General features: G+C 45.8%; 1 protein-coding gene across 1 annotated transcript in view; it reads right to left on the minus strand.

Annotated features, from left to right (window-relative positions):
• Positions 1–392: 392 nt before the first annotated feature.
• The window catches only part of AKAP1 (A kinase (PRKA) anchor protein 1), a 25,558-nt gene continuing 391 nt past the window's right edge, over positions 393–25,559 (minus strand). The window contains exons 2-11 of the mRNA XM_010573834.1: positions 12,859–14,854; positions 10,668–10,801; positions 9,106–9,232; positions 8,414–8,544; positions 6,131–6,308; positions 5,291–5,441; positions 4,589–4,656; positions 3,022–3,095; positions 2,167–2,232; positions 393–2,025 (exon numbers count right to left, since the gene is read on the minus strand). Coding sequence (XP_010572136.1) covers positions 1,966–2,025; positions 2,167–2,232; positions 3,022–3,095; positions 4,589–4,656; positions 5,291–5,441; positions 6,131–6,308; positions 8,414–8,544; positions 9,106–9,232; positions 10,668–10,801; positions 12,859–14,830 — 2,961 coding nt within the window. The 5' untranslated portion in view covers positions 14,831–14,854 and the 3' untranslated portion in view covers positions 393–1,965. The remainder of the gene's footprint in view (positions 2,026–2,166; positions 2,233–3,021; positions 3,096–4,588; positions 4,657–5,290; positions 5,442–6,130; positions 6,309–8,413; positions 8,545–9,105; positions 9,233–10,667; positions 10,802–12,858; positions 14,855–25,559) is intronic.

Below are 25,559 nucleotides of genomic sequence, written 5' to 3' on the forward strand. Positions count from 1 at the left end.
GCTTGGCTTGAACAAGAAACCGGTCAACATTTTAAAGAGGGGATTTTATAGCCCGCACAACAGACTCCCAAGTTTCACTTTTCAACACACAAGTGTGGCAAAAGGGACAACCCGAGTCTAGAGTAAATGAATTCCACAAATATATAACAGTTTCAACAGCCTTGAGTACCGGTGCTCAGACTAAGGCTTTCTAATAAGTAATTCATCATAAAAATAAACCCAGTTTTCAGCTGGAAGTAAAAGGAAACCCAGGAGATTTGAAGCTTGACCTTTCTACATCTGTTGAAAAGCCATCAGGATCTTATCTGACCTGCTTAGCCCATGGAGCTCCCTTCCCAACCCTACATCGCAAGAGGTCAGGAAATGAAGGCTCTCAGTCATCACAGTTTGATTAAGATGGCTTAAAATCCGAGCTTTAATTGAAATGTAAAGAAACATTCCAAAAGGATATATGTTTTATAGACTTAACTGAGTTACCAAATTTAGGTTTCATTGGATGTTATTGCAAACATGAACATTAAATCATAAGCACCGAATAGTAGAGAACTCAAAAAAAAAAAAAGATATAACCATACCATATCAGAAGGGATTGGACCAAATGCTTTTGTAGGCAACTATCCAAATGTGATGCACCGACACATTAGCTCATAGGATGTAAGGACATCCCTGAACCCACCAGAAAAAAACTTCTGAGGACTGACTACATCAACATTTTCCTGGCAAGTATCTTCTCTGCCAGCAATAAATCCCAGCTCAATACATATCTAAAATGATATACATTAGAGGGCATGTGTTTAAGAGTATTAAGTTGGCTTAAATTACTTGAGCAAAATTTTAAATATGTAATAGAAATCTAAAAAGGAACAAAAAAAAATTGAGAACACCACTGCAATATTAATGCCAAGTTGTTACTTTTTTTTTTAAACAGATCTGTACAGCAACATAGCAAAGAATGCAGTGATCACAATTCAAACCAGACAGCAATCTAAGGGAATACTAATCCTGTATACAGCAGAGCTGAAACACTCCCAACATTCAGATGCTCCAAGTATGTTGGCTACTCTAATGCACTCCAAGCCAGTTCTACCTACATAGGACATTTTGGTGTGAAAAAGTTTCTGTAAAGTTCCCTTTGTTTCCAGTGTTTTTCTTGTACAAAATATTACAATGTTTTTTTATATATATTTACAGACTCGCACAGCTAGAAAATTATAAACTACAATTGGGCTTGGCAATCAGTTCTTTTCTTTAAATACATGACATTTCAGAGCAAAAATTGTAGTGGTAACATATCCTGCACTTCAAGCATCTGCACAGAAAAGCTTTCTTCCTTAAGCATATCAAGCCTAAAAACCATGACTGCAGTGAGACATGTGCCACAGTAAGTGCAACGAATGCAATTCATCTACCTCCTGGCATAAGGAAGACACAAGATGAATGTTATTTGTGCAGGTTAGTGGCACAATACAGAAAAATCCATAACTAAACATTAAATTCCTTAATAACATTCATTAATTTCATAGGCAGAGCCTGTTAAAAAAGGACAACCGTTGTAACTTTTAAGAAAAGCAGACGCTAAGTTCACGGGGCATTATACATCTTGAACAAAAATGCAACCACAGTTAACATTTCAGGGGCATTTGCTAGCTTCAAGCAAGCCCCCAGGTATGAAGGTTTTTTCCATTCAACTTTTAAGTAGAGGCCAGGGAGGATTTTTTGCTTTAAAGCTACAGTATCTGTCATTATGGCTTTTAACACCCCAGCTTTCACCAAGATGAGGTACATGTTTCTAGTGAAATGGTAACAGTTGAGCAAAATGAGTTTCAATGGACCACAAAAATCCACACACAGGTGTAAACAGGTTGTCTTATGAAAGGTTGCCAAACCAAATTGTAACAGTGCAAAACAAGATTTCTTCTTTTGTTTTTCTCTGTAGAAAGTGTTGTCGAGGCATCTAGGACATTGCTAGTAGTCAAGCCACTGAGCAAACCCTCTTTCCACCAGACTTCTGTTTACTGACACCACCTAAAAGGAGGTAAAAAAGAAAGTAGAAAGGTGAACAAACTACTAGCAAGAAGCATCAGCAAGTTCCTAACCAGCAATAAAAAGTCTGCATAATCATATAGCTTAACAGTGTTGAAAAAATAGGTATGTTAACATACCCACCTCATCTCCCGTCAAGTTCCACAGCTGTATCAGTGGCAGACCTGTTGCGCTGTCATAATTTGTGACCTGGAAACACAGAAGAACATTAGCGTGCAGCAATTCTGGTCTGAGCCATGGAGGGTGCAAGGCTAGCATCATTCACTGCATATCAGATCCTCAGACTCAGCGTAGGCTAGTGGAAATGTAGCTCCTGCCACCAGGCAGCTGGGACACCCTGCTGGCAAGTGCGCTCTGGTCACTCAAATCCGTGCCCTTGCTAGAATTAGTGATGCATTTGAGCACTGCACTAAAACCAAAGGAAGCTACGAGATTGAGCGTCACAAGCGCTATCGGCTTCCCACTCGTCCCAACTGCCTTACGTGGATAGCTACAGCCGCTGTCAGAGGCACGTCGGAAGAGGCAAGTGCCTCTTCGCTGAGACCAGGCACTGCATGCAGAAGCCTTTGGGATGCCCTTACTTCTCCCTCCAGCCAGCCAGAGGCCAAGTCCTGGATGTCAGTCTTGCAAAGACAGTTGAGACTGGCAAAGCAGCGCAGACCCAGGTGAATAGTTGATCCGCTGGACAACAGGCCACTTTGTGCTCTGTAAATCCATCCAGGTGCCCTTCCTCTCTGCCCGCATCAGTAACAAGAGGGAATACTCATCCCTTCCCAGCCAGGCAATCCTGAGCGGTGCTGATGCCACACAAGAAGTTTTCAGCGCCCGAGATTTCTCGACAAGGATCCTGCCCAGCAGCCAGGCTTGCAGGCTCTGGCTTTGTTTTCGATTTTAACAGGCACGGTATGCGAGGGGGCAGAGAGGACAACAGCAGCAGTCAAATTGGCAACCAGACTTTTCCAGGCAGCTCTCGTGTACCTGTGCCACTAGGACTGCGCCTTTGGTCATCTCACTAACAGCAGCGTCGGCTTCAGATGAAAAGTGATCCTCATCTTGGGAAAGAAAAGAGCAGGAGAAAACAAATGAGATATTCACAAGCTTTAAAGGCCAGAAGGGACTATTAAGCTAATCTTGTCTGACCTCCTACATAAGTTAGGCCAGAGAATCCTCACCTACTGTTGCTGTAGGCATTTGCTGAAACCAGTCTATTAAGCTGGAGATCACACAAATATTGTGCCTGCTGTGTTGCTGAAGGGAAAGGATGAAGTGCTTTCTAAAGCCACTAGCTCAGTTAATGTGAACATAAGTGGCTGATGAATTAGGAGGCTTTAAAGACAGAAAAGTATACTTCTGCAGTACGTTTGAGCTGCCATTAGTATTTTGATCCTTAATAAACGAAGCTCAGGGGCCTCAGGACATTACTGACCCTGCACAGAGTGCAATACTGTGAACGGGAACTCCGAAGCATTTGTACCACAGGCTGGCTGGCACCTGAACAGTGCCAAATGCCCTCTTGGCAAACACTGGCAGCTCAGGTCTCTCAGCCTGCACAGCTCACGTGGGCACTGTTGTTAACTCCACACCTGTAATCCAGCAGGAAACTCTTGTGTCCCAGGCAATACAGTTACAATCTACACTGCAGATCAGACATTTCAGAAGTATTTTCGTTTTGGAGGAAAGTTGCTTATTTCCTACCAAATCACTGCAAAATGAAGTTTCTCCTTTGTGCTCCCCACCCTGAGACCGCCTCCAGCAGCAAGTGAACTCCTTACAAATCCCAAAGGAGGTTGATTACCTCAGGGAACATGCAGAAAACTGACTTCTGCAAGAAGCAGCTTAAACCTCGCCATCCATCTACAGTCTTGGCAGAGCCTCCTGTACCTCCTGGAGTCCTGCCAGTCACAAATCCCAGTGGTGAAACCTGGCCTGACCCCTAACACCTACAGACACCCCTTCCGCACCCAGAAGGGCAGCTTTTTAGACATCAGTAGAGCACGCATCTCTAACACCACTAGAGGAAAAAAAAAAAAAGAATTAAAAAGGGGGGGGGGGGGGGGTGGCAAACCAAAGCATTTCTAGGTAGTGACTGACATTCTTCCAGTGCTTGGAGGGTAGTCTTTTGAACACAGAACTATACACATCAGTCATTTTAGTAGGAAAATGTCAGATATTCATCTAGCAGATTAAAAACTAAGTTTGCGTTTACAGCTACTCTATGACAGAAGGCGGCAGAGTAGTTACAGCTACTTCACCTGTACCCTGCCAGTCCTGCCAACTTGCTGTTTAGGAGAGTAATTCATTCTCTCCTCCATGCAGGAAAAAGCCTGAACATTTATCATCTTTCCCCTGGAGCCTGACAGGTTATGCCATGCTAGCACATTTAGAAGAATAAAATACAATTTTTCCAATCTTGCTCTAGTCACATCAGAGGCTGCGCTTGCAATAGGAGGGAAAAGGTTTAGACAGAATCATCGCTTGTACACGGTCGGTATCCATTTAAACCTGCAGGAGGAGCACCAACGGTATGTCTTGAGAGCTCCATTACCTGGAAGTGGCACCACGTTGTCTAGTAAAACTTCTGCTCCTTGGAAAGGTAGTGATAAAAAATCAGACCTTAAAGAAAAGAGAATCAATCAGAGTAAGAACATGGCTTTAAGTTACTCCTGTATTCTTTTAGAGCAATTGATTAATCAATGTCACCTTACAGGAATTCAGTTTAAAATTGATGACAGTAAAAAAAAAAAATCAGATTGTTCTCCCAGCAATCTAAGCAACAGCAATAAATAGTCTGATTAGCACGCCAAGTTGGATTGGGCTCCAAGCAAAAACCACCTCCATAATGGAAGCTGTACTGCTTTTCTCCCACCTCTGGGGCACAATCAAGTATTTAATGGGCTTGTCTAAGAAAACCCCCATCCAATACAGCTCTCCCAGCCAATGGGGCTGGGGCATAGAGAATCTGAATCTTATTTCTAGCTCATCAATTAACTACAATTTAGGGCCTCCTGAAGGCATCCTTTCACTCAGCTTCCACGCTGAAGTGGCAGAAGTTGCAATTTCCTCTCCCCTCCCCTTCAAAAAAGCCTTGCAAGAGCTTGCTGTGCTCCCAAGGAATCCACAGCTGATGCTGAGCCAAACCTTTCCACCATTTCCCACTTCAGCTGTGGAAAAACCTATAAGCAATTCAAACGATATATGAAGATTCAAGCCAGATATTGCCTCAGGCCACAGAAGAGGAGCTAAAGACCTGATTTGTCTGAGCGTGTCAATCTTCACTTTGTCGTATCCTCCATAGTCCACGTATCTGAGCTCCACTTCACCGGTCTCTTCGAAGTAGCTAATAACTTGAGCCCGTAACCATGCCCCATCCAGGCCTGGAGCCGCGCAGATAATACCAACTGCAAAACACAGGAGTACGGAGAAGAAAGGCTCAGCATAAGTGGATTTCCAGAAATTAGCACTTCAGGCATCAGTAGTTATCTACTGAGAATCAACAGCATTTCTTACGCTGCCTCCATCTTCTTTCACCACCACCCACACCCCCACCAGACAAGGCCTGCAGCTGGGACACAGGAGAGGTGGGTTTTACTCTCAAGTCTCTGTCTGCCACGTCCATGCTGTTCTACCCAGGTATCCAGTTCCCTTCCAGCCTTCAGTCACTAACAGTGAGGTCTGTCCCCAAAAAGGAAAGTCAGCGCTAGTAACCCCCTTCCATGTGATGCACCCTCCACTTTACACCACGTGCAGACTGTGACACTATGAAGATCTGGGAGTAGTTCCACACTTTGTCAGCAAAAATACACCAGATGCCAAGTTGATTAGAAATAACCTGAGATGGACTTTATCTCATTCTGAATTTCAACATGCAACTAAGTGCCTGGGGAGGTACTCCAGGGATGAGTGGGGTAAGGAAGAGTAGAGCAGCATCTGTAGTCTGCCAGCGGCTTAAAAAAATATGAAATGACAAGTGAACTATCACATTCTCATCCACTGGGAAACTTCCCAAGCCTAACTCAGTGGCATCAGGCTTTCACGTGACCCTAGAAGTTTCTCAGCTGAACAATTTGTGAGCAATCACATTACATGCCTTCTACTGGAGTTGGCAGGGTTGGAATTTCAGGTTGAGAATAGCAGGCGTACATCTGCTGGTCGAGGCTACGCAGAACATGGAAAGTGGGGTGTGTATGCTGCTGTAGAAACATGTGCCCTGCATCGACTTGGTTTGCCACGACCACCTCTACAGTGACTCCGTCTGGGAGGAAGAGCTGTCATGTGGAGGAAAGAAATTCTCATTAGCGTTCACTGCAACACAAGCTTCATTCACAGCAACTCCATGTTCCACCAGCAACTCCTGAGGCTTACAGCCATGGGTGGAAAAGCCCTGGCACTCCGGTATTTCACTTCCAAAAGCTACTCACTGTTACTCCATGCTGCTCTAACAGAAATCAGACTTGAGGCGGGGCCCACCTTGCATACAAAAAGACTATCAGCATGAAGCAGTTGGAAGACTTATTTACCCAAGAGATCAGTGAGCAGAGTCAGAAATGATGCAGGTCAAGCTGCGCTATCAACACAGCGCAACTTGCAAGGATTCCCTGCTCACAGGGTTTTTAAAGATTAAGGTAATCTTCACAGAGATTGTCCAAGCTGGTTGAAGTGCTCACCAAGCTGCTTTCAGTCATTTATCAGCAGTCCTGGCTAACTGGGGAGTCCCCATTGACTGGAAGTTAGCAAATGTGACGCCCATCTACAAGAAGGGCCAGAAGGAGGATCCGGGGAACTACAGGCCTGTCGGTCTGACCTTGGTGCCAGGGAAGGTTACAGAGCAGATCATCTTGAGTGCCATCACACAGCACGTACAGGACAACCAGGTGATCAGGCCCAGTCAGCGTGGGTTTATGAAACGCAGGTCTTGCTTGACTAACCTAATCTCCTTCTGTAGCAAGGTGACCCACTTAGTAGATGAGGGAAAGGCTGTGGATGTTGTCTACCTAGACTTTAGTAAAGCCTTTGACACCATTTCCCACAGCATTCTCCTGGAGAAACTGGCTGCTCATGGCTTGCATGGGTGTACTCTTCACTGGGTAAAAAACTGGCTGGCTGGCCGGGCCCAAAGAGTTGTGGTGAATGGAGATAAATCCAGTTGGCAGCCGGTCACCAGTGGTGTTACCCAGGGCTCAGTTTTGGGGCCAGTTCTCTTTAATATCTTTATCAATGATCTGGACAAGGGGATTGAGTGCACCCTCAGTAAGTTTGTGGATGACACCAAGTTGGGCAGGAGTGTTCATCTGCTCGAGGGTAGGAAGGGCCTCCAGAGGGATCTGGACAGGCTGGATGGATGAGCCGAGGCCAGTTGTATGAGATTCAACAAGGCCAAGTGTCGGGTCCTGCACTTGGATCACAACAAGTGATCATAACCCCATGCAGCGCTACAGGCTTGGGGAAGAGTGGCTGGAAAACTGCCTGGTGGAAAAGGACCTGGGGGTGTTGGTCAACAGCCGGCTGAATATGAGCCAGCAGTGTGCCCAGGTGGCCAAGAAGGCCAACGGCATCCTGGCCTGTATCAGAAATAGTGTGGCCAGCAGGAGCAGGGCAGGGATCACCCACCCAGGGATCAGCACTGGTGAGGCCGCACCTCAAATACTGTGCTCAGTTTTGGGCCCCTCACTAGAAGAAAGACGCTGAGGTGCTGGAGCATGTCCAGAGAAGGGCAACGAAGCTAGTGAAGGGTCTGGAGCACAAGTCCTATGAGGAGCAGCTGAGGGAACTAGGGTTGTTCAGTCTAGAGAAAAGGAGGCTGAGGGGAGACCTTATCACACTCTACAGCTACCTCAAAGGAGGTTGTACCGAGGTGGGTCTTGGTCTCTTTTCCCAAGTAAGAAGTGACAGGATGAGAGGAAACAGCCCCAAGTTGTGCCACGGGAGGTTTAGATTGGATATTAGGAAAAATTTCTTCACTGAAAGGGTTGTCAAGCATTGGAACAGGCTGCCCAGGGAAGTGGTTGAGTCACCATCCCTGGGGGTATTTAAAAGACGTGTAGACGTGGTGCTTAGGGACATGGTTTAGTGGTGGACTTGGCAGTGTTAGGTTAATGGTTGGACTTGACGATCTTAAAGGTCTTTTCCAACCTAAATGATTCTATGATTCTACATTTCTCAGCTCAGGCAGAATGGAAACAGCAGTGGAAGAGCAGGTAGGCAAATCTGATCTGTAACAGTTACATAAGATGGACAGCAGAGAGCCACACAAAATCCAACTGGTTTTGAAGGCATCTGTGAACCAGCCATGTTGACATAGCATACTACGACAGCAGCAACCAACAACAGCCTTCCACCCTGACATCAGCATAGCCAGCAAGCTGGGACTTACCCAGGCAGTCATAAGGAGGGAATGAAGCGTCAGTGGTGTTGGTGGAGGTAGAGCGTAGATGTTGGTGAGACACAGCTCTTTGAACTTCTTGCCAATCAGGCTCAGTACTTTTTCTACTTGATGCGAAGAGCCTGGAAGACAAAAATCCCACAGAAAGTCTGTAGTACAGATATGCTGAGGACACCCCCACCCCATGAAGTGATATAGCTACCAGAAGCCTTCTGCGCTACATCAACGATTTAAGTTTTAATAGATTGGCCATGTAACCTGATATCAGACCAACATGAGCAACTCAGGCCCCAGTTTCAACAGCGTTAGCCTCCAGTATGAACCCAATTCACTGGCAGATATTTTTCAGCCACAATTAATCTAACATCCTTCACAGTCAAGACTGCATTTGCTGATACACATCCCATAGCTCCTCCTTCAAGCCTGAAGGGATCCTTCAAAATGCGTTGGTTAAATTACAGCAGCCGAAGATGTTAAAATGCATTCTCACCTCTAGAATAAGAGGGTTCAAATGCCAAGGCACAGGCAACTTGGCATACACCTCTACTGTAACAGCACCGATCAGAAAAATTTTGTAAAGCACTGGGCTCACAAAGCCACTAAATCTGTTTAAATTCCTTGCCCATCTAATTAAGGCCCCCAAGCTACACATTAGACCATGAATAAAGAGACATTCCGCTTACCTTCGATGTGACAGACTTGGGAGTCACGGAAATAAGGTAGTGTTGAGACATAAATTTTGGCACCAGACGATTGCCTCAAGAAGCTCATAAATCTTCCTTGTTTGCCGATCAAGCGGCCAACTAATTCCTTTATGAAAGTAACAAGAAAGCAACAGTCAGGAAGAGAAACATAGATCAAACAACACTGTTCTCTGTGGCTTATTTCACCCACAGTTCCTGTAGCACAGGGCCAGGCAGGATAAATATAAGGGAATGCTGGACCAGCGCAGAGTTCAGTGGGTCTATGACAAGTCAAGGTAGATACAGATCAGTAAGCACAGCTTGTTTTGATAGATCCGTCTTCATATCTTGTAGAACGACACAAAGACACGATGGCTTTTACCAGGCCTGGTAAAAGCTACTGTCTTCCTACAGTCAAGTGAAGTCACATCCTCTCCCAATCTCCTACCATTTCTTATTTTAAAAAAGCATGCTACATGCATTTTTCATTCAAATATGAAATACTAAGTTTTAGCAATTTTAAAACAAGCTAATTAGACTAGATAGGGAGTAGACAAATTCACGGGAGAGTAAACCAGGCTATCATGCCCATTAGACTACAGAGTCCCAGGACAGCTGTGCAGGATGATGAAGAGATGTCTTTGCATGTCCCATTACTTCTACTCTTCCACTGGCACCTGCCATCACCTACTGTCGGAGACCAGGTACCAGAGCAGAAGTGTTGGGCCCAAGTCAGTATGGATAATCCTATACAATGTAGAGTTGGCTACTTTAAGAAAAGTGACAGCCTGTCTTCATGAAACACTGAAACATATTTTTCTGCTGTAGAACTGCTTCTTTAGCCTGTGTTTTACTGATCCATTAAAATGCACATTACATGTCTTCCCTGGGCTCACAGCATCCAAGCACTCGAGGCAGCATGCTTATCCTGCCGGGAGCTGCTGTCTCACATTACTGGCTGTCAGTATGTGGGTCTGCTGAGCAGCAGAACTGCAAGAGCAATGCTGTGCAGGACAGCCACAGATGATTTTGCATACACAAAGCAGGGAAGAAAGTATGAACATAGTCCTAAAAACACAGTCTCTCTCTCTCAACCCAAAAGAAAGCTCACTATAAAGACAGAGACACAGCAGCTCTACAGAATAGCTCAGATGAGCATTCAGCTTGTGAGGAAGGGTTTGGACAGGCAGTTGAAACATAACCCTCCTACATAGCAGAAAGAAAAAAAAAAAAATCATCACCTGCCCTTAATAACTGTGTACCCTCAAAGCCTTCTGAATGCTTTCAGAGCATCGGACTAACAGATTGGGGTGGAAGATAATGGGGAATAATGAGTCCAGCAACCAACATTACCCTGGGCATAGCCCTGACATGCCTCTTGTTTACAGTTGTGTACTGGCTCTTTGTTCCTGTTGAGTCCTAACAGGAGCTAAATGCTTAAATCCTCGTTGATTTGTTGTTGATCTCCCTGGGATGGCACTGACCCAGTACCAGGCTGGAAGAACCAGAAGATGGCTATGTAGGGCAAGGCAGGATGCGCGAGCAGGCCAACGGCTGGTTACCTTTGGAACCTCTATCTCCCAGATAACGAAGTCAGACTTGCTGGATTCTCCTCTTAGCTTGGAGTTCTGCCGACTCACTGTCTTCCTCATGGCACAGCCACTGTCCACAAAATTCACGCTATTTACATCCGAACCTACAAGACATACAGACATGTCAGTATTCAGACAACCCACACAATCCAGCTACCAGACACAAGGCCATGAAAATACATAATTTCATAGAGAGGTGACATTGAGCTCTTCCTATGCATTCAGTTGGGATGATCCTGTATCAGGTTATCTGGTATTTCAGAAAGGGTAAAGTCCCATCACACACAGCCTGCTGCAAGTTTCCTTTTATTGCTGGAGAAAAACCTGCACACCTCTGGGAATGCAACAGAAGGAGGCCCAAGTTCAGCAGGAGTCCTTCAAACATGGTGACACCTTATGCAGCAGCAGAGACAAGACACTAAGTCAAAAGTTACCAGCTGAATGAGAGCTATGCTAACACCAACACTGAGCTGCTGCTGCAGCAAGGTATTTTGCATTTTCCCCATGGTTTAAACAGGGCTTTTCACAGGGAGTTCAGCATGCACGGAGGGATGTGCAACCTATTCGTCTGCTCTTTGCATTGACATTACATTCCTGCCCCAACAAGGGTTGCACGGGGGCCTGAGCACCAGCTGTGTCCACTACTAGCTGTGGTAGGGGATTGTCTCTTGCCCAGATTTGTCATATGCTTGAAGAAACAAAGTGCCAGAGCTGAGCTACCTTTTGTTCCCAAACCATCAGCCGATACCAGGAACATTTGTACTTGGGAAGGGGACAAACTCAAACAGCTTCCTCCTGGTCAGATCCCAGATACAGTCAGTGTAACAAGATCAAGATCAAGAACAAGAACAAGGCTGATCCTTCCTCCAGACCAACAAGCAGAAACATGAAGATCCTCACTTGCTTGCAAGTATTCAGATCACCCAGTACAAGACCGAAGAGAAAAATAAACCCAACAGCTGCCTCACATTTGCCACATCTTAACAAGTAACACAGCACAGATGCCTAGAAAGTCAAAGGCAAGCAGTGCAGCTGTTTGCAATAGACTTGCTAGACAAGGATGAGGATTTAAGTCCCACAGCCTGGGTGCGAAGGTCAGCTGTAGGACCTCTTATCCAACATAGCCACATTATCAACTTTACCTGCTATACTTTGTCTCCCTACCTGTCTCCCTGCAGAGCTTTCAGCCCTAGTCATCACCAGGCTCCACAACACACCGTTGTACCTTCTCATCACACCAGCATTCACAACAAGGCAAAACCGTTTTCCTCCTATGGTTACTCTCACTAGTGAAAATGTTTTGTGGGTTTAATCCTTAATTGTTGGCAAACTCAATCCCCATGTCTCACAACAAGCAGCATTCCAACTACTTTGTAGCAATTACAAAAGACATCCTGTCATTAAGGGCTGTTGGCACCACAGGGTCCTATAAAGGATTTTAACATCCATCCCCAAGGTCACACGGGTTAACATTTGCTCAGACAGCTTTGTATTCTGCCAGGCACACATCATCCAGGATCTAGAAGGCAAAAGCAACACAGAGACAGATGGGGGAACTCCACGAACATCGCTCCCTGTTGGGATTTCTTGGCATGTACCTACCCTTCCAAGCAAAAAGGCTTCAGGGTAATTGGTCTGCAACCAACTGATTTTATCACAACTCATCAGAGCACTTCCCTGGTTCATCCAGCAGCACCTCAGAAACTGCCTTACAGCCTCCTTTCGGCAGCAGCCCACAAACACAGATAAGAACCCAGTGCTTACTAGAGGCTGCCCGAACTGAAGCAGAAACTATTTGCATTAGCAGGTCTCAAGCCAGCAAGGTGTTCAACAGCCTGGCCTACATCCAGACACAGCCCATTTCACTGGGCTACTCAAGCACATGCTTCGCTTTAGACAATAGGCTTTGTGCTGAATGCAGACCAGTCTGTTCAACCTTTTGCAATATACCCTGAAGATCACCCAGCTAACACGGGATCCTACAGAGACGGGAATTCTGAGAGCAAACGCATACCCACCTGCACACGAGGCCTAAATATTCATCTACTGGCAAAGGTAAAGATGAAGAGGACTTATCTGAACATGTTCTGAAGCAGAAGGGTTACAGCACATAAAATGCTTGTTCACCACATTTTTGTGGGAGCATTTTCAAACCTCTTACCTCCTGAGCGATCTCCATCCATCTCTGCTGCCCTGCTAAACTCATGATTCAAGTCTGGACCATCCTTTTTCAGTATCCCATTACTGTATGGCACTTCGCTGCCTTCAGGTAGCTTCAGAGTAGGAGGTTTTTCACTTGCTACTGAGCTCTGCTCAGCAGACGTGTCTTGCGTTGCAGATATGCTCAGTGAGTCCGAATGCTGGCCTGACGCGCCAGACAGCATTGTGTTCTGCAATGGGTCCTCCACACTTGTCCCACCTTCAGATGTGTATGTGCTGTACCCAGAGTCCTCCATAACCAAAGATGACTTTTCCAGTGACCCTCTGTGGTTTTCCACAGGAGTCCGATCAAGTCCGTGGGAGTCACCGCACGCACAGTTCTTCATCTGACAGTCTTTTGTGTCTCCCCGAACAGGGCCGGATAAACGGCCGTGTGTTAAACGGCTGGGATCTGCCACACTCCGATCCCGTTCCTCTGTCTGCGGGGATGTCAGTACCCCAGCATCACTCATTGCAGCAGCGTTCTCATCGGCTACTGTAGCTTCCTCCGCAAGCATCCGATCGGAGGAAACAACGCTTGCCACCTCCAGAGGTGTCTCAGCTCGGCTGGCAGCAGCCTGGCAGATCCAAGCAGACGCATCACTTGCAGAACCAGAGAGCACATGCTTGCTGCATGCACGGTTCTTCATCCGACAGTCTTTTGTGCCACCCCGAACAGGGCCGGATAAACGGCCGTGTGTTAAACGGCTGGGATCTGCCACACTCCGATCCCCTTCCTCTGTCTGCGGGGATGTCGGTACCCCAGCATCACTCGTCGCAGCGATGTTCTCATCGGCTGCTGTAGCTTCCTCCGCAAGCATCCGATCGGAGGAAACAACGCTTGCCGCCTCCAGAGGTGTCTCAGCTCGGCTGGCAGCAGCCTGGCAGATCCAAGTGGACACATCGCTTGCAGAACCAGACAGCACTTCCTCAGTTGCTGCCAAAATGACCTTGGAAATGATCTGTATTGCTACTTGCTCAATTTTCTCAACATCTTCCTTGTCCAAACTCACTCCACCAATCTTCTCCCTTTCCAATTCATCTCCATTTGGCTCCGCATCCTCCTCCTGACACACAGGTACAGTACTGGCAATTGATTCAGGCATCTCTTCTTCCCTGGACTGCTCCAAACAGGCGGACTCCAAACTATCTGGTAACATGCTCACTGCAGAATCCTTGTGACCTGATACAACTTCAGCTTCGTTATTGAGAAAGGCTTGCGGGGTATCGGCTTCCCTCTCCAATCCCAAGCAAAGGGCTGTCACAGAGCCAGCATCCGATAGCACCATTTCTGACATCTGGCTTTCCTTAGGGGGCTTAAATGAAGAATCATCTGACTGCTCTGCATTGCTGATCTCCTCCACGATTCCCAAAGACTCTCGTGTCAGTGTCACTGATGCTGATGGCCACTGATCTTGGTTCGCACTAGAGCTTGAATCCTGTATAAGGCTCAGTACAGCACCGCCTTGACACTCTGTACTCTTTGAGATCAGAGGGAGAGAAACACAAGCAGGGACACCGCTTTCATCTTGAGATCCTGTCGTTTCTAGTTTTTCACTGTCGTCCTCAAGGGTGCTGGGCTGCGTTGTCATTACTGACAGGTCTGGAAGGTCCTGTGAGAGATCTAGCCTCTCGTGAGTTTGACACAGAAGAGAGGGCGTCGTTGACCCCGCTGAGAGCAGGGAGGTTGAGGTTTCGTTCTCTCGGCATTCCTCTTCTGACGAGAGAGGCAGTCTTCGAGGAACACATGCTTCTGTTTTGGGTGATGAATCATTCTCTGGCGCTTCTTCCTGCTGCTCTTCTTCAGTGGCTATTGCTTGTTTATCGTGATAGCTTGCATGCTTTTTTCTACGGGAATAGATCCACCAGCAGCCAACAAGTGCCAGCACTCCAGGTATGGCATATGGGATAATATTGCGGAAACGTAAAGCCATTTTACAGATCCTTAGCAATTATATCTAGAAGGAGAAACAAAAGCCATGTTACAATAGTCACAGGAAAGGTAACAGCAAGGCTAAAGTTTCATAAATGCCTTGAGGTATTTCTATTAGCATGAACAGACTTGTTTTCTAGCCACTCCTTAAATTCACATCTCTGCTCCACCAACAGACCACAGAACAAGATCCTGACCCAAGACTAGGAATATCTGGACATTTCTCACCGTTACACTCACCAATTTCACCTTATCCCACCTTTACACGTAAAACAATTTCACCTTCTTTCTCCTGCCTCACCTTCACAGGTCAGTACTACACACAAGGACAGCATCCAGCACTGCAAGTCTCTCCAGCATCAGGCTGGGTTCACAACACAGCGGTACCACCAGCACTCCGAGACACAGACTTGACACGCTGCAGGTCTCCCCACTTCTCTGCTTGAAAGGCAGCACCACATTCCTGAGTTTCATAGGTTGACAACACGCACTTCTCTAAAACATAATAGCTCAGTGAAGGTGAAGTGCTTTGCAAATGTTCTCATCCACAGCAACTGCGAGAGGCTGGTGAGCGGGCACACCACAGAAGTCTGCAGTTAAGTAGACGCTAAACAGCAACACGCAGCTACTCCATTTACTTTTATATACACAGTGTAGGAATTCCTAAACAAAGAACAACTACAGCCTGATCAAGCAAGTGTCTCCCAATAACCAGAAGTGCCTCTAAAAGATTTTGCAGTAGTGAAGATGGGAAATCTGCTATAGCGCCCTTACAACCATGGTATTTATCTAGCAAAAGCAGCCCGGATAGGGACACTACTACCTAGGAACCCAGCTCCAAAGTTTGTTCTACATTACTATGTTGACAGCTGCTGCTTCTCTGACTTTCTGGAGTCGAAAGCTGTCTCTCTGACTCTAGAAAGTGTGCGAACCCTTCCCCACCTGCACACTGCCAAGACTCATGTCCCAGTCGTGCTCCTCCATTTACAAGCCTCACCTGGGTTATCCGAGGCAGGGCTGACATGCCTTTCCTTTTCCTTAGGGAAAGTCTACAGCTGGAACACAAAGCTAAACAGTTACCCATATCCCCAAAACAGCCTTGCTGCAAAGCACTTACAGTTTATATTTTCACTGAGCAGGAATTAAAGCAAAACATCACATGTCTGGTGATGCTTACACATGACAGATTTTTCTCCAAACAGGCCTCAAGACTTTTGCCAATGAGCAACGAAAATAAAGATTGTTTTCAGGAGATAGCAAAGTCCTAGAAATGGGAACCACACACTGGAAAAGAGTATTATCTAGCTCCTCTTTAGAAGCATAATATTTCCAAGACAAGACAATCAAGTCATTCTGTCAACTATGCTTAGTCTGTCTCAACCGGAAAAAAACTTGTTATCAGAGCAAGCCTTCTGACCACAGCTTCCAAATACAACTCTCCTTTAGGGCCTTGATTTTCACGACGAGCTGATTACATTCTAGCCAAGGGACAAAAACATGCCTCCCTCAGGCTCAAACCGAGCATCCAAGCCTCAGAAAATTTAATATTCTCTCCAGATTTCTCACCTCCTCCAGCCACACCCTCCCATGCCACAAGAGCAAATACACAACTTTATCCAAGCTAGCTCAGATGCCAGCCTTGCTTCTGTACTGTTTACCACAGAGTCCTAACAACTGAGGCAAGTAAATAAATGACTGGCAAAAACAGGGACTAGAAAATTTCTTGCTTAATCCCAAATCAAAAGTCAGCTGCAGACATGACTTAAGAAATCCAGTAATATCTCCAGTATATCACAAATGAGGTATTTATGTTGTTCTACAAAGAAAACTTGAGTGTGTGTTAATTGGACATTCATAGCTGCTTTCTTCTAAATCCAAGTTACTTCCAGCTGGCTTTACACAGTCAGGTAGCAGGGCTCACTGCTGAGGATGAACTTTCAGTTAACGGCAACATCTGAGATTTGGAATTTAAAAAAAACCAAAACCAACAAACCTATGCAATAATTTGGATGTTTGGTTTTTGGAACTTGGTAAATGGAAAGGGTGAAGTCTGTACATTCCCAAGACAAAAGGTTCACATTTATGCTCTCCAGCACAATGGCACATTGTGAGCCACTGCGAGTGCTCGTCTGCTGTCTGCTTAAGTTGTTATAATTAATGCAGAACCACCCTACAAGCTGTCTCACAGGCGTACCACAAACTCAAATTAAAGTAGCTCACATAAGTCCATTCCGAGCAAGCTTTCCTGATTAAACAGACAGCCCTATTATTATCCGATTCCCTATTAAGTTGCACCAACTGTACAAACAATAGTCCCACACAATTCCGCAGCGCAGGAAGGCAGTAGCAGGATGCCCCACAGAGGGCCAGGCCTGTCCCAAAGCCTGGCAGACAAAACAGTTCTAAGAGTCATTTTCGACATTAATATAATTTAAGATAAAGATCTTCACTCTTCTGTGATATTTAGATCAGTGGGGACTGGTGGATTAGCTGACTGCTCCTTGTGAAGCTCATTTAATTTCATGTTTTTAATTTGACTAATTTTAGCAAGAGCTGCATTATACTATCAGTGATCCTGTTAAATGGGAATTCCACATCCTTCCATCAGCTAGAAAGGGATGAAAGGCAGTGGGTCTGTACAAGATGCCAACAGACACCCTAAAGCACCGGGTTGGCTAGGGGACAGCTAACACCAACAAACATCTCCTTACGTAAACGTGATGGGAAGACTTGATTGGCCCGATTTCAATACGCTGGTCACAATGTCACTTTTTACGTGATGCCTAGAAGATGGCTGATTTTTAACCTGCTCAACCAAACAGGTGTAAGATGCAGCACATACTTCTCTTCCATTTCCTCCACAGGAGAGCTCCTAAAGCCCACATCCCTCTTCCAACACGTTTAAGAGCGACAAAACCCGCTCTCCGCTGCCAATTTGACAGCCAGTTCAGGACTGCAGGGGCAATGGGATCATTTAAACACATGGGGGGAAGAAAGCCTGCGGTTCTCCTGCCAGCAGCAGAACAGAAAATGGCAACTTGTCAAATCACATGGCTTTAAACACTGCCAAACTGGAGGGAGCCTGGCCCGACAGTCCTCGCGCTCTCCAGGCAGGAGGAGCCAGCTGGAGAAACGCAGCAGCTCTGGAGGCTTTGGACCGGAGACGATCGGCTCGTAAGAGCCAGAACCAGTGCGAAGCGCCGGATGCCCCAGTGCCGTTTCCCAACACGCAGGGCCCCATGCAGTCCCGCACCAAAAATAGCGCGGAGCTCGCACACTGTATGCGCTCACCCCGCACCACCAGCCACTTCCACTTCTTTCTGGCATGTCAGGAATCCGGTCTAAATGTCACACCTTCTATCAAGGCAGGGCCAGAGAGCTGCAGCTAGGACATGAGACTTTTCCAACTTGCTAAATAATCCCCACGGTAGGTCAGGATGGGATTAAGACAGCAAGGGGAGAGTAGGGGTCAGTCAGCTCTCCAAATCTCTATCCTGACTTGATTTATGGAAAACTCCTGGTAAAGACCAGGGAGATGAGAACAAGAATGAACGCACACACTTGCCTACCTTAAAAAAAAAAAAAGCGCCAAGGACAGTCAACTTATTCTACTTGTTCACATTAGGGTCCCAGAGCAGTTTTAAGCCACCTTGTTTCCCTAGCCAGGACAAACAACCCTTCAGTATACACATCCTTATTAGGTTAGAAATGTTTGCAGTGTGAGGTTCAGAGAAAAGCCAGATAATTCACTCTCAAGGTTCAAGAGGAGAGTTCAGCAAGCACTTGCTCTGGATTTTCAGGGCTTTCTACACACAAGAAGGTTTCTTCTGGGGGCAAGCTGCTTCAAGTCTCTACAAGAAGAGAGGCAAGTCCCAAGTGACTGAGCTCCCGCGCTCTGCAGGGACATACCCTACACTGCTGCCAGTCCCTGCCTCCTCTGCTCCCCTTCCGCCCCAGCGCTTGAGAGGTTACACTTCCAAACCCCAAAAGCTGTGGAAATCCAGGCTGGAATTAAAGGCCGTCCTGAAGGACCACAGAGCAAACGAGCAGGCAGCTAAATTGGAAATGTAGCTTCAACAGCAAGGCCGGGATGCCTCCCTACAAACCCTATAGTTAGCGATACAGCACTCAGGAAATAAATACTATCTGGGTGAAAGAGAACTGGACAAGGTTGGCACAGTTAAAACTAAATGGGACCACGTGGGCTCTTAAAATTTTCCATGCTAAAAATAACCAGTAGCACATGCTCTGCCTTATAGGAGACATAAGGAGTTGACAAAAACCTAAAGAACTGGAGGCCCTACCATTAAGATTAAAATAAGAGAAATTACTGCAGAGAAACAGACATAGACTTACTTGATCTACCTTTGGCATAAGGCTGGTTTTTTTTCCATTGAAAGTCCAACTGGCATAGGGTACTGCAGTATCTAAACCACAGCTTCTTTGCTTTTTCATACAAAGATAAAGGAGGCAGACAGTCAGCCACAGAGGGACCACCTGCTGCTTCCTACTGGAGAGCCTCTCCAGAGTGAAGTTCAAACTGGAGAGCAAAGATACCTCCTACCCACACAGGTTTGCATCAGAGGCTGATCTCAAGGGACACATCTGTGAAGTCACAGTGGCCTGCCATGTCACTGGGCTGCAAGCCCTTGCATCACGCACTCCTGATCACCAGGCTGTCAGTCGGCCACAAGACTTTGCAGCCTTTCCCGCACTCTTTTCCCAGGCCAGCCTGGTGTACCACCATCAAAACCACCATCACACAGAGGTGAGAGCTCGGAAAACATGACTCAGTGGCTACAAACCTCCAAAGACAGGTAGGAGCCAGGCAAGCAAGATCTCAAACCGGATGGCACTTATTTTAAAGAGAAGTGAACAGGTAAGTTTCTCTATACTTAAGTAATTAAAGCATTCTGCAGCAATTTCTGCTTCAAACAGCAGCCAGCAGCACTGAAAGACAACAGCAGCAAGAGATACCCCTTAAGCAATACCACCTTTTCCCAGCCCAGTTAACATGGGCTACAGAGCTCCAGAAACAGGCTCCTCTGAATTCAGAAAACTACTAATGAAGTCTCTCCACAACCTTAAAATATTTGAGAACCAACAGTCCTATTTGCAGAGGGATTAATTACGACATCAGTAAAAGGCTGAAAAAGCTGGTTGCTGTAGAGCAAAACAAGAGCTCTGGAACAAGAAACACCACCAACACCAGGCTGTCTTTTATCTCCAAGATAAAAACTCCTTTCAGTGTAATCAGCTTCACTGGTGTTCCCACAACAGCTCAGTCCCCTCCTTTGCAGCTGAAGCTGCTACACTGATGGCCCAGGCTTTATTAGTATTTCATTTTACAGTCACGGCCAAACAGTGGCCCAGCACAGCTCCAGCAGTACCGCTTCTGTGCCAAAGCAGGACTCAAAAGAGTTTCTATTTACACTGGAAAGCAGAGGTTTACAATAAAAGTATCAACCTAGCCAAACTGTAGGGTTTTTTTACAGGTGTTTTGGAAATCACCAAGAAGCTCATATATATACAAACACCAACCACCAGCAACCCTCACCACCTGCACTGCCTAAAGGATTAACACAAGGCCCTGGGCTGATCACTCCTGCTATGCCGTAAGTCACAGGTTACACTTTGTAACTAACATTAACCCTATCAGATTATCAAGCTCCTTACTGTACTTTATATCTTATTACCTTCCTGCTCCCATCGTTTCATTATTTATAGTTTCCTCAACCAAGCTAGAGGATTCACAGGGAGAGACACTATTACAGAGGAAGGCAAGATCAATTCTTCACCACTTTGCCAGAAAGGTATTTCAGATACAGGAGCAAATTTCAGAAACTGCTTCTGTACCACTTTACCAATACCACCTTTACCTTTCTTGGCTATTCCTCAATATATGGTGGAGGGTTGGTTTGTTGTTTTGTTTTGGGGTTTTTTTTTTTCCAGTTTTGGAGTCCGTTTCAGAAACAGAGCCAGACCAAATGTTCTGCTTCTTCAAGCTAGCCAGGAGAATTTAGCGCATAAGCCAGAGGCCACACAACCTTTCTATTATCACCCAGCTTCAAACTGCAGAGAAAGTCCTCTGATTCAGACTAACCCACTCTGTGCACAGGTATACCTGACCAGGGAATGAACACTGCTTTTACAGCCAAGAGGCTAAGACATCAGTTGTTGCGATTCTTTCTTTCCTCCTCGACACACTTACCAGTCCAGATTCAACTCTTTTAAAAGCATTTTTCATAGAAGACTAAAGAGAATCAGTCCTCCACAGTACAGGCAAAGCAGCTTTTATTACCTTTATAATCTACCAACACATTATAAAAGTTTTTCCCAAATCCAGATTTTACTGTCTTTCATTCTTTCTGCATTTTCACCCAGGTTGGAGAATAGAACAAGTTACTTTCCAGAATTTCAGAAAAAATACATCCAATACTTAGTATTTTGTGTTTGCTTCTACACCAATGAAGCTAATGCAGCCCTTGCTAAGGGCAATGCTAACAAGTGTAGTGTCCACTACCGGTGCAGCTTAAAAATTAAAATTTAAAAGCAGCCAGCTAAGTCAAATGTCTGGCACCTACATCAATTCCCACAAAACAGGCACATACAGCACTCAGGAGCAGAGACTAAACTAACCAAAGGCTTCCAATATACTCTGCACATAAAAAAAAAACCAAAAAAAACCAGACCTGAATTTTCAAGGAGACAGAACAGTGAGGTTTACATCACAACACACTGATACTGCTGCAAGAGACAGTGAGAAAAGAGGCAGCACTGAGACCAAACAGGTATCTGGAGAACAGCATCAAGAGCTGCTCACTGGGAGGTTTACTGTGCACAGCAACAAGACCTTGATAAGCAGCTTCTCAAAACAAAAGCTGGACTAGACTTAAACAGAAAAGCAAAAAGCAGTGTTGTTCAGTTGGAAGCCTTGAACCCAGGGCTTGGCTTGCTGAGAATAAGTTGCAGAAGCACACAGAGAGGAAGAATATCAAATATTTGTGAAAAAGGCACTCCACGTTCATCTGCACCAGGAAGGAACAGCAAAGATTTCACTAAGAGTCATTTAGACTGAACGAGCAGAAAGATAACTTGTATGCATTAACAAGCTTGCTACAAGAAGTTACACCACATATTTGAGACCTAATCAGAGAAAGACATGCTTCGCTTTGATCTGTGTTACAGTAGCACTGGCAAGCCCTGCCCAAGTTACACTAAGGGGCTGTTCTCCTACACAGAAAGGCTTCCCCCAAAGACTGCAGGCTGCCTCCTCTCCTCAGCTTTGGCAGTCCTTTTTTTTAAAAAGCCAAGCCAAGACACAGATCAAGTGACCTTCCTACAGTCACATCAGGTTGGAGGGAACACAAGGAATATAAAATAGGTACTCTTGACTCAAGAGACAGGAGCCCATCCCCTTTACCAGGCAGCAAACAGAACACTACACTCCATTCAACTTGAAATACTTTAGGGAAGTGATGTGCAAGTTTCTTTCCTGCGCCCCTGAACACCAAAAAATTCTTCCTAACCCTGCATTTCAACAAGAAGTGGAATACAAGTCCAAGCTCATAACAAAAGAGGCTCCTCTTTAAGGAAGGAAAAACTGCAAGGTCACAGCCTTAAGGTTTATGGGGGTACACACTCCAGTCCTTGTCCCAGAGACTTCAAGTTTCCAATTCACAGATTTATCCCTATGCAAAGCTAATACTCCCAATACAAGAGACACATGCAGACCATGAGTTTTTGCCAGGAACTGCTGCTATTTATACACAAGGAGTCAAAATCAGCTATAGCACATGGTAAGTTTCTCATCCTCATTGCCAGGTGGCAGCAGAGGTCAAAGGCAATCAGGACCTCTTCAGGTCTACAAGCAGTGATTTGTTTGCTGAAGAAAGGTTTTAAATGATCTTTTATGCAACATCCAACTCTGCTAATATTAATGTATAGGGCCCATAAATTCAGAGACAGCTTCCAGCCAGGGTACAAAATGCAGGAGCAGCAAAGTTAAACAGAATCCCTGTAGTGGACAATAAAAAAAAACCCACGGTAAACCAGCTGAAGACAGATATTTGCAAAAGCAGCAAGTGACATGCAAACATATCACCTTCAGCAATCCTCATGAGAAGCAAACTCAACAGCCTTAATTTCCAGGAAATATTAAGCACCTGCTGAATAAAATAGCTTCTTCCAAGTACCTGAAAGTGGCTGCCTGAAGTTAATCATCACTTCATAAAGTTTAACAGCCATTTGCATTAAGAGTTCCACAGAAGCACTGTAGTTAGAAATCAGGATTTAAAAAAGGCTTGTCATTAGATCTGAAACATTAAACAATTAAAAGTAATTAATGTTTTAATTAATGTTTTTTATTACTTCTAGATGTTGCTAAGGGCACACAGGATACCAGCCCTGATCTTATTACAGTCTCCCTAGACACTAGAAATACCTTAAATAATTTTTCCACATCAGTTAAGTGCACATGAAAGATGAGAGCCATAGAGAAGTGGGGTATGTTGCTTTTAAAGCATTATGCTCTTCAGATAACTCTCCTACTGGAAAAGCGTACTTGCTCCCAAATACCCCTGAAGTCAGCCTGCAATGTTTTCAAAATGCACACAAGAGTCTCACCATAGCAAATCAACTGCTTCCAGCTCTGAACAGCTTTGGCTGCAATCCTCAAACAAACAAACTCCTGTCACAGTTAACTCCCAAGAGAACCTGCAGGAACTGGGAACCTGTGTACCACGGTGGATCTGAACTGCAGGTAACTTCAGCTCACACCCTGGGTGGTGAGGGGAATTCCTGTTGCCTAATTTCAGGCATTATGGAATGTCTAGGTTAAAGACAAGGCTTTCTAGGCAGTTGATGACTTTCAGTATTAGTATCTCAAAGTATGTCCAGAGATCTTTAAGGAGGAATCTGGTTCCTAGGACAGGTATCTAAACTCGGTGTGACTAAGGAAAGCACACCTAAGAAGCAGCAACCAGAACACACAATAGCTGGGTTCCTGCAGCACCGTCCATTCAGACCCTCCAAACTGAACAACGTGATTTGTCTCACGTCCGCGAGCAAACAGCCTGTAGCCCTGTTGTACAAGATACGTTACAATCATGGTGAGATTCACCTGCCTAAACCCCCCAGCACGGTGTCCCATGAGAGCTTTTAAAAGCCCTTCAAGAGCCCAATGAAACATTGAAACAGAAGCTGAAGGACTGTCAGGTGAGTGGTACCAGGACATCAGGCGATGCAATAAGAAGGTGGATTCTAGAAAGCTTTGAGCACAGCTCAAGTTCTACAGGCTTCTTGCTCCTTTTAACTTACAAAAAAGTTGCCATTTCCTTCAGTGCACTCAGCAGCACATGCAAGCAAACCAGTTCATCAAGAACTAAACTGTGCCATCGAGATACATGTAGTGAAGCCGTACTACTCTTTTTCAGAATCACAGGTACGTTGACATTACTAGATGACAGGTACTGTAGCTCTGGCAGATGCCTGCACAGTATTTCACCCTTTACACAGGAAGCGCATTAAAGAATGAAGAGGTTAAGTGACTTGAACTGGGTCACACAGTGACCCCCCGGCAGAGGAGCAAGCTCAGCTCAGTTGCTCTGACAGCTCTGGTCCACGTGCTACCAAGAAAAAGCCGTACCTCCCTCATGAGTCGTGCTGCTCTCCAGCATGTCATGCGCTCTTTCTCGGCTATACTGTGCACACACACAGGGCTGTAACTCAGTAGATCATTCACAGGCACAAAGCAAACAGGAGAAAAGTAAAGTTACCATCTCCTGCTACTACTTTCCCCAGCAACAAGCCATTTCCTTTCACCTGAGACAAAGTCCACAGAGGCTCTGATAACACTCAGCAGGTGCTAGCACAACCACGGACCCAGCCAAGGCAGCACATGACCCTGGAAACACAGAAAGCCAGAATTACTCCCATTCTGCAGCCCCTTCCTTTCCCATAGCAGACGGACCGTGGTCAAATGCAGCTTTTGTTGCCGTTTCTTACTATTACAGATAACTTTCCTGAAAGGGATGCCCTTATGGAGGTGCCTGTTCACTTTGTGTTCCCTGCTGCACGGTATAACTTACTAGACTGCGATAAAGAACTTAGCCAGGCAGAGATCACGTTGCCCAGTTCTGGAACGCGAGTAACTTAGATCTTACTTGCTTCAAGGAGTGGGAAGAAGAAGAAACAAGAAAAGAAAAAGTCAAGCAACAAGGATTCTTCCAGGAGAGCACGGCTACCAAAACATTACTTCCTCGGTAGTGATGCAATTTAATTCCTTTGCTCCCGACTATATTCCACGCTGGCTTGCGAACAAACAGAAGTCACCGCAACATATGAAAAGCCTGCTAATAGCAGTTTTTATCGGCCATTACCATAACACAAGCCAGCCTTGCCATACCAGGCGTACAAGAGGCAACACGAGGCCTCCTCAATCTCTACTCCCGAGCCCGCAACGCTCCTGTCATCTCTCGCTCTTCGTGTCCAAGCAGCCGCAGCCCGGTTCGCAGCGGGAATGAATCACGCTCAGCACCAACTCACTCGATCCCCGCGTTTCTCTCACGGACGTACCGACAGACCTCGCTCTTGCCGGCTGGGAAAGAACCGGCGGAACGCAGGAACGCGGGCTGACAGGCTGGGAACCGCCGCTTACCCCGGCTGCGAGAGCCTTCTCCCCCCTCGCCGCCAGCCACCGGGGCCAGGCGGCCGCGTCCTCCGCTCCCCGG

Source organism: Haliaeetus leucocephalus, unplaced genomic scaffold, assembly GCF_000737465.1.
Source record: "Haliaeetus leucocephalus isolate CR32 unplaced genomic scaffold, Haliaeetus_leucocephalus-4.0 Scaffold395, whole genome shotgun sequence".
Taxonomy (NCBI): domain Eukaryota; kingdom Metazoa; phylum Chordata; class Aves; order Accipitriformes; family Accipitridae; genus Haliaeetus; species Haliaeetus leucocephalus.